Genomic DNA, 17,765 nt, shown 5'->3' with positions numbered 1-17,765 from the left:
TCCGTGCCCCTTGAATAGCCCCTGTCCATCGCTGGTGCAGCCCTCATTGATATTGCAGCACCCAGAGCTCTTGGGAAGGGCCAGGACTGTGACTGCAGAACAGGCTTGCAGCTTTTTGCATGGCCCCTTGTTTTTTAACTGGACACAGAACAGCTAAAGACCGGGTGTAATAGGAAACAACCTCCACGTTCCTTCTCTTTATTGACTGCATCAACAAGAATAGTGAGATTGGAGCAGCCACCGATGTGGCTTTTTATTAGCCAACATCTCACCTGTCCCCTGGTTCTCCATGAACACATTCAATTTTTAAATGTTGCTGCCTGCCTTGGTTTGCTTCCACCAGTTCATTGCCCTCCCTCAACAGTGTTTGGGGACAGCCCATCACCCATTGCTCCAGGTCTTAGACGCCATGTGAACCACCCTCTACACAGTGGAGATCAGTAGCTCATGTCTTCTCAGATGTAAGTGTCCAGGATGGAATAGGTGGCCCATGTTTTTCATGTCCAGTGTCAGCAGTTCTGGATCCAGGTGATAAACTGACCCTTTATTTCATGAACACCCTGATTATTCTCACACAAAGGTGTTTGCTTTTCACACTGTACACGATTGGGTTCATCAGAGGTGGGACCAGCAGGTAGACATAGCCCAGGAAAATCTGAAGCAAGTGAGAAGAGCTATAGCCGAATCTGTGTATCACAGACAAGCCAATTTCTGGTGTGAAGAACAGCAGGACAGCACAGAAGTGGGAGACACAGGTGTTTAGGCCCCTAAGGCACTCCATGGGGGACGCGATGCTCAGCACTGTTTTAATGATCATCACATAAGAGAGAAAGATAAGCAACAAATCCAAACCAATGGTTAAGAGTTTAACAGACAAGCCATAGATGCTGTTGACTGTGATGTCTGAACAAGCCATCTTCATGACCTCCTGGTGCAGACAGTAGGAATGGGAGAGGACATTGTCTCGACAGTATCAGAACTGTTTCAGGAGAAAGGGGAGTGGGAATATTAGGGCCATCCATCTTAGCACAAACACCAGTCCCATTTTGGCTATTCTCAGTGGAGTTAAGATGGAAGCATATCTCAGTGGGTTACAGATCACAACAAAACGGTCAAAGGCCATCAGCAACAGCATGGAGAATTCAGTTAATGAAAGTGAGTGGATGAAGAAGACCTGGGCAAAACAGGCATCCAGGCTGATCTCCCTAGAGTTAAACAAGTATATGCCCAGTATCGTTGGCATGGTGGATAGCAATAAACCAAGGTCTGTGATGGCCAACATGGAAAGGAAAATGTACATGGGCTCATGGAGGCTTTGATCAGTTTTTATAATGAACAGAATGACTGAATTTCCTACTATTGAAATAACATACATGAAGCAGAAGGAGATAGAGACCCAGAGGTAGACATCTTCCTGCCCAGGTATCTCTGTGAGAAGGAACACTGCAAAGTTGAATTTAGTGTCATTGACAGATGACATAATATACCAGGCTGGTCTGAGGAGTTTTGAGCTTTCCTTCCTGAAAAGAAAAAGAAAAGGAGAATAGATAATATTTAATGAGACATCTTTCTGATCTCAATGGAAGACTAGAGACTCTCAGGAGCTGAAGAAGATCAGCAAAAATATTTTCTTGGATTTTCACCACCAAGAAGAAGATAGGCATTGCCAGATGGTATCAGACCTGTAGTCAATATAGCTGAGTATCCAGGGGCCAGTTCCAGATGCTTCAGAGGAAGCTCCAAGAAGCTCTGCAATAGTCAGCTATGACATAACTTGCTCCCAGGGAATGTTTTCCCCTGACACCCACTAATTAGAGACATATTTTGTGGTATAAATCAGGAAGGTTTAAAGCCCTTACAAGACCCTTTTAAAAACTCTCATTACTGTAATAGAATTTTCTGCTTAGCCATATGAACATCCCATCCCTCTTTGAATCTCTCTGAATATAGCTCAAGTAGAGTAGGGACGTTAGTGGACGAGAGCTGAGGAAGTGTTGTTCTAAGTCAGCCATAAAAATGTTGGCATACTGTGGGGCCATGCGGGCACCCATAGCAATGCTGCTGATTTGAAGGTATACATTGTCCCCAAATGTAAAATAGTTATGGGTAAGGACAAAGTCACAAAGTTCAGCCACCAGGTTAGCCGTGACATTATCGGGGATAGTGTTCTTGACGGCCTGTAGTCCATCTTTGTGTGGAATGTTGGTGTAGAGGGCTTCTACATCCATAGTGGCCAGGATGGTGTTATCAGGAAGATCACCGATGGATTGAAGTTTCCTCAGGAAGTCAGTGGTGTCTCGAAGGTAGCTGGGAATGCTGGTAGCGTAGTGCCTGAGGAGGGAGTCTACATAGCCAGACAATCCTGCTGTCAGGGTGCCAATGTCTGAGATGATGGGGCGCCCAGGATTTCCAGGTTTATGGATCTTGGGTAGTAGATAGGTCGGGGTTCCAGGGGTGTGTCTGTGCGGATTTGATCTTGTGCTTTTTCAGGAAGTTTCTTGAGCAAATGCTGTAGTTGCTTTTGGTAACTCTCAGTGGGATCATAGGGTAATGGCTTGTAGAAAGTGGTGTTGGAGTGCTGCCGAGCAGCCTCTTGTTCATATTCCGACCTATTCATGATGACAACAGCACCTCCTTTGTCAGCCTTTTTGATTATGATGTCAGAGTTGTTTCTGAGGCTATGGATGGCATTGTGTTCTGCACGGCTGAGGTTATGGGGCAAGTGATGCTGCTTTTCCACAATTTCAGCCCGTGCACGTCGGCGGAAGCAGTCTATGTAGAAGTCCAGTCTGCTGTTTCGACCTTCAGGAGGAGTCCACCTAGAATCCTTTGTGCTGGAAATGGCCCACCTTGATTATCATGCACATTGTAGGGAGAGTGGTCGCTTTGGATGAGCTATTACCAGCAGGAGAGTGAGTTTGTGTGTGTGGTTTTTGGAAGGGGGTGGGGGGGTGAGAAAACCTGGATTTGTGCTGGAAATGGCCCACCTTGATTATCATACACATTTTAAAGAGAGTGGTCACTTTGGATGGACTATTACCAGCAGGAGAGTGAGTTTGGCGGGGGGGGGGGCGGTGAAGGGTGAGAAAACCTGGATTTGTGCTGGAAATGGCCCAACTTGATGATCACTTTAAATAAGCTATTACCAGCAGGACAGTGGGGTGGGAGGAGGTATTGTTTCATAGTCTCTGTGTGTATATAAAGTCTGCTGCAGTTTCCACAGTATGCATCCGATGAAGTGAGCTGTAGCTCACGAAAGCTCATGCTCAAATAAATTGGTTAGTCTCTAAGGTGCCACAAGTACTCCTTTTCTTTTTGCGAATACAGACTAACACGGCTGTTACTCTGAAACCTGATATTCCATGGGGTCTCCTCTCTCTCAGCCCCTGGCAGGATCGGGCCCAGAGCCCATGGCACTGATAGAAAAGGGACCTCTTGAGAAATCCTGACTTGAGGCACTGGGGTTTTAACACTCTAAGTTCTCTTCAAGTCTCAGATTTCTGGGTAGCCTGAATAACCCACTGTGGAGCATGGGCAGATACAGGGGAGGGGTTCCCAAGCTGCCTAGTGTTCCCTGGCCTCCATCTCCATCACTGAGTCACCCCAATCACCCAGCTGAGTCCTCTGACACTGCACAGAACATCTGCAACTGGAAACAGCTTGCAGCCTTTTCCCTTCACTTTGCATTTTAAAGATAATGAAACCTGCCAACGTGCCCAATTCCTGCTAGAAGGGGAGCCGCTGAGACCATAGGTCTTAACCCTAAATGACAAGGAGTCATCAGAGAGGTTGCATGGGCAGCAGGCAGTATCTGTTCAGATAGGGAGGGAACTGCCTTTATGAAGCATGTTTGCACATTCCCTTGGGGCCTACTTGGCCATCAGGGAACCTCAGCTGCTTGACTTAGTGTGCACCAGCTGTAACCCCCATCACTGCCAATGGCAAATTGCAGGAGGCCAAATCACAGGGGATGCGCAATGATGCTACCCAACTGGAGTGCAGCACCAGCCCAGCTGTAGGCTCTATTCCTGGAATCCGGGCTTGTCATCACTGTTCGTACGGTTCCGATTAGTCACATGGCTACCTCAGGGGCAGCCTAGAGGTAATGATGATGCTGTCACAGCTGTGATCTTACTGAAATAAAATAAAATATAATAATAATATGGGCCCTGATTACTCCCTGGCACACCCCTTTCCTGCATTACAAACCCAGTGTGCAGGCCAGGGACTCCCTACATAGACATTTCCCTGGGATCATTCCAGGAGCGGGGTCCCTTCCCTTCTCTCTGAGGAATGAAAAGAGGGACCCAGAATTCAGGGATCCCCAAAGTTATGCACAGATCTGAGTGATTTATTCTGAACAAGGCCCACCCACCCACAATTTCTCTGCCTCTACATCTTCTCTAGGACCTTCTCCAACTCCCGGCTAGCACAGGCTTATCAGAGATGTGCTATCAGGGCCTGTCAGAGTAGCACTGCCCACAGGATCTGTTGAAATGGGGTTGTACAGGGTGGAGGTGGCTGCACACTGATGGGAGGGCTGGTTAGAGTAGCTGATGGGCACAATAACCCAGCCTTAGATGAGTCAGGAAGTTTCAACCTTTCCATACCCAAAGTGCAGCCAGAGTCTCCATCAGTGCAACCTTCATTTATGTTACAAGGAAGAGGCAGATGAAAAGCCTCCAATTATTCTTGGGGATCCAGGTAGCTGCAGTTGGGCAGCATCATGGCAGCTATCCATTTTCTGCAGCAGCCCATCCATCAGTTGAACAACTGAGGAACATATGAACGGCCATATTGGGTCAGACCAATGATCCATCTAGCCCAGTTTCCTGTCTTCTGACAGTGGCCAATGCAGACACTTCAGTGGAGTGAACAAAACAGGGCAACTATCAAGTGATCCATCCCGTTGTCTGCTCCCTACTTCTGGCAATCAGACATTTAAAGACACCCAGAGAATGGGGCTGAGTTCGAACCATCTTGGCTACTAGCTATTGTTGGACCTCTCCTCCATCAATTTATCTCATTTTTTGGGGACCAGTTATGCTTTTGGCCTTCACAACATCCCCTGGCAAAGAGTTCCAGAGGCTGCCTGTGTGTTGTTTGAAAAAATACATTTGTTTTAAACCTTCTACCTATTAACTTCATTGAGTGACTCCTGGTTTTTGTGAAGGGGTAAATAACACTTTCTTATTCGCTTTCTCCACACCACTCATAGTTTTATAGACCTCTATCATATCTCCCCTTATTCATTTTTTTCCAAGCTGAAATGTCTCAGTTTGATTAATCTCTCCTCATATGGCAGCCGTTCATATCCCTAATCATTTTTGTTCCCCTTTTCTGAACCTTTTCCAATTCAATTTTTTTTTAGATGGGGGGACCACATCAGAACACATTATTCTAGATATGGACATACCTTGGAGTTATATAGAGGCAATATGATATTTTCTGTCTTACTATCTATCCCTTTCTTAATCATTCCCAATATTCCGTTTGCTTTTTTGACTGCCGCTGCACATGGAGTGGATGTTTTCAGAGAACTGTCCACAATGACTCCACGATCTCTTTCTTGAGTGGTAACAGCTACTTTAGATCCCATCATTTTCTATGTATAGTTGGGATTATGTTTTCCAAAGTGCATTACTTTGTATTTATCCACATTAAATTTCATCCACTGTTTTGTTTCCCAGTCACCCAGTTTTGTAAGATCCCTTTGTAACACTTTGTAATCTCCTTTGACTTAAGTATACTAAGTAGTTTTGTATCTGCAAATTTTGCCACCTCATTGTTTACCCCTTTTTCCAGATTATTTATAAATATGTTGAACAGCACTGGGCCCAGTGCACATCTCTGTAAGACACTATTTAACTCTTTCTCTTCTAAAAACTGATAATTTATTCCTACCTTATGTTTCCAAACTTTTAACCAGTTACTGATCCATGAGAGAGCCTTCCTTCTTATCCCATGACTGCTTATTAAGACACTTAAGAGCCTTTAGGGACCTTGCCAAAAGCGTTCTGTAAGTTCAAACACACTATATTTCTGAATCACCCTTGTCCAGACGCTTATTGACCCTTGAAAAGAAATTTTGTTCTTTACTATAGTTTCAACCAATTTGCCTGGTACAGAAGTTTGGCTTACTAGCCTATATTGTCAGGATCACCTCTAAAGCCTTTTAAAAATATCAGCATCACATTAGCTATGTGCCAGTCATCTTGTACAGAGCCTGTTTTAAGTGATGGGCTATATACCACAATTAGTATTTCTGCAATTTCACATTTGAGATTTTTTTCGGAACTCATGGGTGATACCATATGGTCCTGGTGACTTTTTACTGTTTAATTGGTCAGTTTGTTCTAAAACTTCCTTTATTGACACCTCAGATTTGTCACTGAAAAAGAATAGCTCAGGACTGAGAATCTCCCTCGCATCTTCTGCAGTGAAGAGATGTGCAAAGAATTCATTTAGCCTCTCTGCAACAGCCTTACCTCCCTTCTGTGCTTCTTTTGCACCTTGATCAATTAGTAATCCCACTGATTGTTTGGCAGGCTTACTGCTTCTGATGTACTTTGAAAAATATTTACTGTTATTTTTTTTTACTTTTGCCCTTCAGATCTCTTGAACTTTGTGCACATTATCACCCAGTCCAGTTCAACAAGTATGAGTTACACCCCAAAACACTGGATTAAAATAATAAATTTTTAAAATATGCTAATGTGGGGTTCATTTTCATTTGGCTTCTGAGCCTTTGGGGTCACCTGATTCGGGGCTTCTAGCTTTTCTGCAACACACTTTTTAAAATAAACTCTTCTAAGGAAACTGAAATCTGAGATTCCTGTGTGGTCTCTTGACCCCAGATGTTGAGGCTTTCAGAAAGACAGGAAATAGTGCAATACTTCCTATAAAATCTCAGGAGTTGGTACTGCTGGCCATATCTCAAGTGGAGCATCCACAAATGAAAGCACTGAGGGTTAGTTAGTGGATATTTCTGGTCACACAGTCCATCAGTGGCAGAGATGCTTTGCTCCTCTGCATTGGGCTGCAGAGTCCCCATTGGTAAGGATGAAGGTTACGCCACAGACAACCGGACATAACATGGATGGGCTAGCAAAGTCACTGGTTCCTCAGGCACAGCTCAGAGGATCTCCTCCTCTTTCTCAAGCATGAGACATGCACACACCGGCTAAGCAAGGCCATGAACATTTTAAATAGAAAATGGCATGACTCCAGCCCAGCTCCAGGTGCCTGCTGCTAGCTCCACATTGGACACAAACAACCCCCTCCCCAGATCCAGTGATCCCCAAACTTGTTGATCTTGGAAATTTGGGTTCAGAGAGTGAGGTCGATCTCCAGTTCTACAGCAGCTCTCACTGCTCGTGGAGTGGGTATGGGTGTCAGGATCAGACCAAGGGGCAGCCCATCAGGGCTCTGTTCAGCCAGGCAACACTCTCCAGATCCTTCACTCTCTGAAAGCACGTCCTGATTCCCCCTCTTACTGCCGGGCTGCAGAAGGGGCCAAGAACTCCCTCTTCAAAAGGGTGCTGTGCTAATGACAAGCTTCATCTCCAAGGGGTGTTGGGAAGAGTTCACGTTCTCCACCCAATGCACCAAATGGTCCTTATGGGGCTCACAGAGCTGAAATCTCTCTAAGGCACTTAGCTGTGGCCCCAATTATTGTAACATCCGAGCGCCTCGCGATCTGTAACATATTTATCAGTACAACACGCTGTGCAGTAGAGCCATGCTACTAACACCACTGATCAGATCTCAAGGATAGAAGGTACCACTGTGATCCTCTATTCTGACCCCCTGCCTAGCACAGGCCAGAGACTTGCCCCCAAAATAACTCCTAGAGCAGAGCTGTTAAAACAACCTCCTGTCTTGATTTAACAATTCTTGGTGATGGAGAATCTACCACGGCCGTTCATAAATTCTTCCAAAGGTTAACTACCCTCACTGTTAAAAAAAAAATACACCTTAGGGTATGTCTACGCTGGCGAAGCCTTTCCGCTGAGCGTTTCATTGCTCGGGGGAGGGATAGCTCAGTGGTTTGAGCATTGGCCTGCTAAACCCAGGGTTGTGAGTTCAATCCTTCAGGGGGCCATTTAGGGATCTGGGACAAAAATGGGGATTGGTCCTGCTTTGAGCAGGGGGTTGGACAGGATGATCTCCTGAGGTCCCTTCCAACCCTGATATTCTATGATAAGAAAGCACTTAAAGAAAACCACTGTTGTGTGTTCACATCGTCTTCCACTGGTGGCATAGCATGTTCAAACTTGCATTTCCAATGAAAGGAGTGTTCTGTGGGTAGCTATCCCATAATGCAGCTCTCCCCCTTCTGCTGCTACGTCTTGCAGGAGAGCAGAGGGAATTGTGGCGCATCATGGGTGCAGGCTCAATGCCCCATAATGCATAGCTTTCTGTCCCAGCATGCCATGTGCTTCCATCTTCAGTTCAGGGCATTTTTCAATGTCCTTTGTTTTCTGCTTTCCCGGCCACATCTATCTGCAAGTGTGGATCCCACACTGCTCGCCACTGTTCTGCTCGCTCTCACTAACACTTCATGAGTGGCAGTGGAGTTATTCCTGAAATTACAAAGACAACAGCAGTCATGGTTGCCTGACATGGTGTCCGACATGGAAAGCAGCAACACTAGATTGCTTTTGGCATTCATGGAGCTGCTGAACATAGTGGAATGTCACTTTTGGGCTCAGAAAACTAGCACTGCGTGGTGGAATCGCATTGTTATGCAGTCTGGGATGACGCACAGCGGCTGCAGAACTTCTGGATGTGGAAACCCACCTTCCTGGAACTGTGTGCTGAGCTCGCCATAGCCCTGCAGTGAAAGGACACCAGAGTGAGAGCTGTCCTCTCAGTGGAGAAGTGTGCGGCAATCGCAGTATGGAAGCTGGCAACTCCAGACTGCTACCAGTTGGTTGCCAACCAGTTTGGGATGGAGAAATTGACCACTAGGGCTGTGTTAATGCAAGTGTGCCAGGCCATTAATTGCATCCTACTGTGAAAGACATGACTCTTGGAAACAAGCATGACGTTGTGGATGGCTTTGTGGAAATCAGTTTCCCTGACTGCAGAGGGTGATAGATGGCATACATATTCCAATTCTGGCACCGGACTATCTTGCAATCAAGCACATCAGTCAGAAATGGTACTTTTCCATGGTTTTGCAGCTGCTTTTGGATCAATGTGGGTGTTTCACAGACATTAATGCACACTGGTCCAGAAAGATCCATGATGCACATATCTTTAGGAACACTGGCCTGTACAGAAAGCTGCAAGCAAGGACTTACTTTCCAGATCAGAAGATCACCATAGGGAAAGTTGAAACGCTGGTAATGATCCTGGAAGACCTGACATACCCGGTAATGCCATTGCTTATGAAGCCATACACGGGAAACTTGCATAGTAGGAAGGAGTGATTCAACAGCAAGCTGAGTAGATGCAGAATGACTGCTGAATATGCATTTGGCTGATTAAAGGTACACTGGTGATGCCTTTATGGAAGGCTACACCTGAATGAGGAAAATATTCCCACAGTTATAGCTGTGTGTTGCACACTGCATAATATTTGTGAAGGGAAGGGAGGCAGGTTTACTCAGGGGTGGACTGCTGAGGATGGATTCCTGGTTGCTGATTTTGAGCAGCCAGATACCAGGGCTATTAGAGGGGTGGAACATGGGGAAATAAGAATCAGGGATGCCTTGAGGCAACACTTCAAAGGTGAAAACAAGTAATGTTTGTTGCTATGTTGAGACTGTGATGCTTAATTGCATTTGGTATGCTAGGAAGCAGTTGTGAATGTTAAGGCCTAGGATTCAATTTAAGGAATTATTAAAAGTGTCTGTTGAATTGCACATGCCATGAGGTATCATAGCTTGTGTGGAAACAAATAAAGAAATTTACAATTGAAAAAAAAATTGCTTTTATTTCCAAATAAATCACAACACCACACGCACACACATACACACTCTAATTTGAGGTGGGGGAGAGAATGTACTGGGGGGCTTATTATCATAGGTGAGTGTAAGTCCAGTTTCATTTTAAAAGCAGTCGGCCAAGATGTAGTGTGGAGGAAAGTGCAAAGTGCCAGAAAGTGGATAGGATGCACAGGGGAAGTTTCAGGAGTGGGCAGAAAAGAATTCATCTGCTGAAGAGGAGGGTAGGCACACATCTGGTCAGTCTGAAGCATAAGGAGGAACTGCATCATGTCAGTTTGGTGCTCCAAACATTTATCAGCCTCTCCGTCGTGTCCCTATGGAACCCATAATTGTCTTTTCTGTCGCACTTCTCGCTTTCCCTTTTCTGTCTCTGAGAACAGGAGCACCTCACGGAACATGTCTTCCTTCCTGAATCTCATGCATTTTCTTATCTGGTGGAGTTGCTCGGCTACTGTGGGAGGATGGCTTTCTGTGGAGCTACAAGCAACAATTAACAGAAGCACTTTTGTTAGCTACACACTGAGCATTGATACACTGTATTAAAATACATCACTGGTAACATACCTATCTCTTTCTCCGTGACCAGGCTAGCACACATGAGCCAGAAGATCCCAGGAATTATGAGTGAACCTAGGGGCAGGGGTTTATTGCACAAAAGCAATGTGAAACGGTCACATGGAACTTATGAGGGATAACACTTTCAACTTGCCGACAAGGGGCGGTCACTATGGAAGATATCTCACTCCAGAGGGTAAGCAGGGAAGCAAGGGTGCATCTGTTACACGCTTGTGGCTTCCGATCTATGCTGCTTTCCTGTGTGCAATTTTGGTCCCTGCCCAAGAAATTGCAGAATGGTACAGGAAAGTGTCTCTCAGTGGGGCAATGAATAAACTAACTCTGCCCAGGGACCTGTGGCAGAGGATAGATGAGTACCCCCAGGAAAGTTTCCTAGAGATTTCTGTGGAGGATTCCCATGAAATCTCAGAGTGTATCAACTTTCTGTTCCACGGTACTGCTTAGCTGTGTGAGGAAATGCCCAGCACACAGAAACAAGCCAGCCTTGTACATTTCTCTGCCCTCGACCTGCTTCAGAACTTCACAAAGCAAAACCACTTACCAGGGGTCTCCTCTCCTTCTTCTGACTCACCAAAGAGTAACTGCAGAGACTGGCTAGACACCTCCAGAGTGGAGAACAGCTCCACATCTTCCTCAGCTTCCACCTCTTCATCTATGACTTCCTCCTCTTGGCTAGGTCCACTTTCCACTGGGTCCAGAACCACCAAAGCATCAATGGGCTCTTGGAGTTGGAGGTGGAGTTGCCACCTATGATAGCACCCAACTCCCTATAAAAATGGCAGGCTTAGCACTGGAGCAAGGTTTTTGCCTCCCTCGCCACACAGAAGGCGTGCCTTGGCTCCTTCATCTTTGCTCTGCACTGCATATCATATCACTGTCATATCCCTTTTCGCACAAGTTGTGTGCAGTCTGGCTCAAAGTATCAAAAACCCTACGGCTGGGGTGCAGCTGGGACTGGACACCCTCCTTTCCCCAAACACTGAACAGATCCAGTAGCTTAGGAGTGGTCCAAGCAGGAGATTGTTTGCTGAGTGGAGTTGCCATGGTCAGCTGGACAGATAAAATATGAGCTCTCCACACTGAGCAAACAGGAAGTGGGATTTCAAAATTCTTTATAGGGGAGGGGCATATAGTTGCTCACCCGGGGGCAGGGCAGCAGAGTTGAAACTGCTGACTGGAGTGGTCAGGATGGGCATTGTGGTACCTTCCAGAGACCAATAACAGAGCTAATATCAAACACAGTGTTTACACTGGCAATATGGTGCTACAGCCTCAGAGCAAAAAGCCTTGTGACTCTCCTGGGGTGGGTTTTATTACAGAGATACAATTGAGGAGTTTCCGCACAAAAAATGTTTTTTCAGTGTTTACATGTCTGCTGTTTCAGGCACAAAAGCTGCCATTTGGCCAAAAAAAAAAAAACAACAACTTGTCAGTGTAGACCAGGCCTTAGTTCCATTCTGAATTTGTTTAACTTCAGCTTTTACCCATTGGATTGTGCTATAACTTTCTCTGCTAAATTGAAGAGCCCATTGTTAAAAATTGGTTCCTCATGTAGTTATTTACAGACTGTGATCAAGTCACCCCTTAACCTTCTCTCCGTTAAGCTAAATAGACTGAACTCCTGGAGTCTATCACTCTAAGGCAGGTTTTATAATCCCTTAATAATTCTCGTGGCTCTTCTCTGACCCATCTCCAATTTATCAACACCCTTCTTGAACTGTAGACACGAGAAAAGGAAACACTATTCTATTCCAGAAGTGCTCACAACAGTGCCAAATACAGGAGTTAAATAACCTTTCTGCTCCTACTCCAGATTCCCATGGTTGTACCTCCTGGATAGGCAATCATGTATAGTCCATTCCATTGTGTCATCAGTCCTTTGCCTTTGTTTACTCGGCCTTTTACCCATGCAATTCCAAAGAGACAATCCTGGGCAGGCCACCATTATCTAAGGAATACCATTTCCTCCAGTTCTTATCCATAGCAGTCCATCTGGTGTTGTTTCCTTATCTGCTGACTCTCCACTTTTTCCAAGGACACACAACAAAAATGTTTAATACAAAGAGAGTTCTGACCACTTGACCTTTAAGTTCTCACTTTGGTTTCCAAAATGCAGGTCAACGCAGGTCATGCACTCATGTTCCAGACACACTCCAACCACACTAGGCACCATGACCTGTAACATATTACATGGATATATAGGTTATATATAGATATATATAGATATAGATATATATACACATACTCCAACAAGGAAGCTAGTTCCTCTGAGTCCCAGGCTAGCACTTTAACCCCTGAAACATCCTTCCTTTCTGGGGCTAGTGGCTGGGGATGGAGCGGCTGGCAGCTCAGCATGCTGAGATTACCAGAAACTCAGGGAATTAAACTCCTGTCATATCACTAAACAGGAACCCAAGAGCAACTCCTTTTCCAGATGATGACACAAAGTCATGCTTTCCCCTGAACCTATTGAGGGAAAAATCCATTGGCCAGGGCACAGAGCAGAGTCATAGTGGACAAGCAACTCCACATGAGCTCTCATTGTGACATAAAATGGGCTAATGTTACCCATAGGGACATAGGCCTGGAAAGAACCTCCTGGGTCAATGAGCCCATTTCCCTGCTATGGCAGGTGACCCCCAGCATATCATCCGGTGCATAAATCTGTCAAGCTCTATCCTAAACCAGCTGACTTGTTTTCCCCACACTGCTTCTGTTGGGCGGCGGTTCCATAACCCCCCTGCTTGGATGGTCAGAAACCTTCTTCTCCTTTCCAGCCTCAGTTTACTACTGGCCAGTTTCTCCCCATTTGTTCTTTTGCCAGTGCTGTCCTTTAGCTTCAAAAGCTCCTCTGCCTCTCTGGTGTTTAACACACACCACTCCCCAATATACTAATAGAGCACTCAAATCCCTCCTCAGCCTGTATTTTGTTAGGCTAAACCAACCAAGCTTTTTTATTCTCCTCATAATACAGGTCCTCCATTGCCCTGACCATTCTAGGAGCTCTTCTCTACACGTCCTCCAGTTTAAATTAATCTTTCTGGAATAGGAGTGACCAGAATTTTACACAGTTTGCCAGATGGGGTCTCATTGGTGCCTTGTACAAGGATATTAATACGTCCCTATCTCAACTGACACATTCTAGGATCTCATCTACCTAGTTCACAGCCACAACACATTGGTGGCTCACAGTCATCCTGGGTGTTGCCTGATTTTAGGAGGTTAATATTATTAATTTTGATAGTATGGGTTATAGGTTCACCAATTAATCTCATCAGAAGATAATAAGCTTCTTGTCCCAGAATCAGGTTACACACAGTTTGCAAAGGACCCTTGGGGGTATGACAGGACACTCACACTGAGACAAATATCATCTTAAAAACTTTTATTGAGAAAAATGGAATAGTACTCAAATAGTAACTAAATGGTAAAATATTCAGAGTTACAAAGGAAGCACTATTATTCTAAAGATATATTATACACTATAAAGCTTTTGTTTAATATATATTCACACCCTTCCTTGATAACTTGGTGGTACGAGACAAAGGTTCAGATGCCTCAATTCTTGAGTGGAAGATACAGAGCTTAGGAGAAGGTAAAGCTAAGAGCTATTGAAGCTAACTTAGATTTTCACATAACTAACTGATTTCAAGCTTAAAAATTAAAATGAACAGACTAATAAACTCATAAATGAAGAATGAAGAAGCATGGAGCTTAGAAAACTTAGTAAATAAGCTCTGGAACTCAGAAGCTCAGAAGTGCAGAAAAACAAGTTCTCTTGGCAAGTTGGGTCACCCCTTCTTATAGAGCATGGGTGCTCGGGCCCTCCTTCTAGATCCAAATTTATTCTCCCCACCCACAAAAATGTTAGGGTGCACTTACTCCAGAGGCTGGTATGTTTGTATGTGGTGACATATGCATACATATTAATGACATTAGATTGTTCTAACATCCATTACTTTTGTTTTGAGTGGATCGTTATATTGGATGCAACTTGAACAAGTTGCTCCTCTGAATGCTGATTAGCAATCAACAAGGATAGATGCTGGCTAAGAGGAATTTGGATTGTCACAGTAAAACCAGGATATATGGTCTCTTTACCCTGTAAACCAGATTCTTTCCACTCTTGCAGGGAATCTCAGAATTCTCTCACTCTTTGAGCTGGCTACAACACCGCATGTATGCTAAACGCTTATTATCAAGCAGGTCCGACAGGACACTTCAGTTTCTTCCCTTCGGGAGCTTGTGACCAGAACTATACAGTCACCCCCAGCCTCCTTAAAACAAAGATGTTTATTAGCAAACAGCACAAAGCATTAGAGAAAACGTTTTTAAAATAACAGGCAGCTGTCACACATCTACACTGATCGCTGCAACCTAAGTTAGACAGGCTTTGATCTTGAGTTAGAGAACCAGAACTGGCCAAAGGTGCAGGAATCAAGGGGCTTCCCAGAAGCCAGCTGTCACAGGAGGCTATAGTAGGCAGCCTTTTATAGACCAATGCCAGAGGTGTTGCTCTGTGGGACCCTGACACAGCCGCATCCTTTTCTTTTACTCATACTCTCCCCATTCTGCTTGATGGGGGTCAGCTTTGGTTCAGGCTTGCTGAGCCCCATGCATCTCCATTTCCCCTGGGGCCCCAGACCCTGCCCCATCTCTTCCCACTAGGCCCTATCCCCTTCTCCTCCACTTCCCCTGAGGCTCTGCACCCTGGCCAGTTCAGAACCAGCCCATGCTAAGAACTGTCTCAGAAGCCCAGGCTGCTGTGAGGAGCCTCAGACTCTCCACCATCCCTGGATTGAACATCATGGGAGGCGGGAACACAGGCTGGGGGCTTCTCTTGGGCCCCCAGCTCCTTGCCCAGGGTAGGCAGAGAGTCTGGAGCTCTTCATAGTTGCTCTAGCTCACTGGGCTGCTTTTACCATGGCCTGACACTGGCTTCTGTCTTGGAGATGGGGTGGAGCCTCGTATATTTGGGAGAAGCAAGGATGGGGTCTTGGGGAAAATGATGGGGCAGAAGAGAGGCAGGGGCAGGGTCACAGAGGGGACAGGGCTTCTATATATGTCTCGCTTTTGTCTTTTGAATAGGTGGCCACCCTACACTGAATGGGCTGGGTTGGGATAGGAGCCAGCTGTGCCTCTATGTGGGGGCTGAGGACCATTTCCACCCCTGCAGCAGGGGAAACAGAGGGGAGGAGTAGGAGGGAATCTGGGATTGAGTCTCTTGCCAGGACTCCTGTGTGTGAGACACTCACTCACAATGCAGCTCTGCTCTGCCTTGGTGGGGAGGGGGCTCAGCATGTGTGCTGTATGCAGAGCCATCAACAGCTCTGCCACCATGGCTTCTCCTGGGGCTCTGGTGTTAATCATGTCTCTGACATGACTTAGTCACAAGGACCTGGCTGAGGGCGTGGGGAAAGGGTGGGTGTCCGTGCCCCTTGAATAGCCCATGCCCACAGCTGGTGCAACCCCCATGGATCACGCAGCTCCCAGAGCGCTCAGGAAGGGCCAGGATTGCAACTGCAGAACAGCCCTGCAGCTTTTTTCATGGCCCCTCAATGTTTAACCAGAGACGGGACAGGGACAGGCCAGGTGTAATGGGAAACAACATCCACATCCCTTCTCTTTATTGTCTATATCGAGAGGAATTCTGAGGTTGGAGCAGCCACTGATATGGCTCTTTATAGGCCAGACTCCTATTGGTGCCCTGGCTCTCCACAAACACATTCAATTTTTAAATGCTGCTGCCTGCCTTGGTGTCCTTCCCCCACTACACTGTCCTCACTCACCAGTGGGTGGCGACAGACCCTATCCCACTATTCCAGGCCTTAGACCCCTTCAGAACCTCTCTCTACAGAGTGGAGATCAGTAGTTCATTTAATCTTGGATGTAAGGTCCCGGGATGGAATAGGCCCATGTTTTTCATGGGTCATGTCACCAGTTCTGGAGCCAAGTGATGAACTCACCCTTCACTTGAAGAAAACCCTAATTATCCTTGCACGAAGGTGTTTGCTTTTCACACTGTACACGATTGGGTTCATCAGGGGTGGGACCAGCAAGTAGATATAGCCCAGGATAATCTGAAGCAAGTGAGAAGAGCTGTTCCCAAATCTGTGTATCACAGACAAGCCAATAGCTGGTAAGTAGAAGAGCAGGACAGCCCAGAGGTGGGAGACGCAGGTGTTCAGCGCCCTGATGCACTCTTTGGGGGATGTTATACTCAGCACAGTTTTAAGGATCATCACATAGGAGAAAAAGATGAACAACGAGTCCAATCCCACCGATAAGAGTTTAATAGTGAAACCATAGATGCTGTTGACTGTGACATCTGAACAAGCCATCTTCATGACCTCCTGGTGCAGGCAGTAAGAATGGGAGAGGACATTGGCTCGACAGTATCGGAACCGTTTCAAGAGAAAGGGCAGTGGAGATATTAGGGCCACCGATCTTAGCACAAACAAAAGTCCCATCCTGTATATTCTAGGTGGGGTTAAGATGGAAGCATATCTCAGCGGGTTACAGATTGCAATGAAGCGGTCAAAGGCCATCAACAAAAGCACAGAAGATTCAATGTATGAAAATGAGTGGATGAAGAATAGCTGGGCAAAGCAGGCATCGAGGCTGATCTCCCTAGAGTTAAATAAGAATATTCCCAGTGTCGTTGGTATAGTTGATACCGATAAACCAAGGTCTGTGATGGCCAACATGGAAAGGAAAATGTACATGGGCTCATGGAGGCTTTGATCAGTTTTTATAATGAACAGAATGACTGAATTTCCTACTATCGAAATAACATACATTAAGCAGAAGGGGACAGAGATCCAGGGATAGACATCTTCCTGCCCAGGTATCCCAGTGAGAAGGAACACTGCAGATTTGAATTTGGTGTAATTGTCAGCTGACATAATGTACTGGGCAGGTCTGAAGAGTTTTGAACTTTCCTTCCTGAAAGGAAAAAGAACAGGAGACTAGATTATATTTAACGAGACATCTTTCTGCTCTCAGTGCAAGTCTAGAGACTCCCAGGAGCTCAATGAAGATCAGCAAAAGGAGGTGCTGTAGTCATTATGAATAGGTTGGAATATGAAGAAGAGGCTGTTAGACACCACATTCTACAGGCCATTACACTCTGACCCCACTGAGGATTACCAAAAGAAACTACACGGTCATGGAAAATTAACCATGAGTTGTGTTTGGATCAGAACAAATCTGAGGTTCCTTGTATTCAAGCAT

At 45.7% G+C, this 17,765-nt stretch overlaps 1 protein-coding gene and 1 pseudogene across 2 annotated transcripts; both read right to left on the bottom strand.

Moving 5' to 3' along the window:
* Positions 1–544: 544 nt before the first annotated feature.
* Positions 545–1,480, bottom strand: LOC311516031 (olfactory receptor 51G2-like; annotated as a pseudogene). Its single transcript has one exon. The product of its transcript is annotated as an olfactory receptor 51G2-like (transcript).
* A 15,021-nt stretch (positions 1,481–16,501) lies between these two features.
* On the bottom strand, positions 16,502–17,437 carry LOC311516009 (olfactory receptor 51G2-like; the record flags this gene model as incomplete). Its single annotated transcript, XM_084619610.1, has 1 exon — positions 16,502–17,437. One exon carries the CDS (start codon positions 17,435–17,437, stop codon positions 16,502–16,504), a length of 936 nt encoding a protein of 311 aa, XP_084475736.1.
* Between the last annotated feature and the right edge of the window lie 328 nt (positions 17,438–17,765).

Source organism: Lepidochelys olivacea, assembly GCF_965140295.1.
Source record: "Lepidochelys olivacea isolate rLepOli2 genome assembly, chromosome: 1".
In the NCBI taxonomy this organism is placed as follows: Eukaryota; Metazoa; Chordata; order Testudines; family Cheloniidae; genus Lepidochelys; species Lepidochelys olivacea.
Note: the sequence above shows the minus strand (reverse complement) of the source record. Positions and strands in the feature narration are given on the sequence as shown.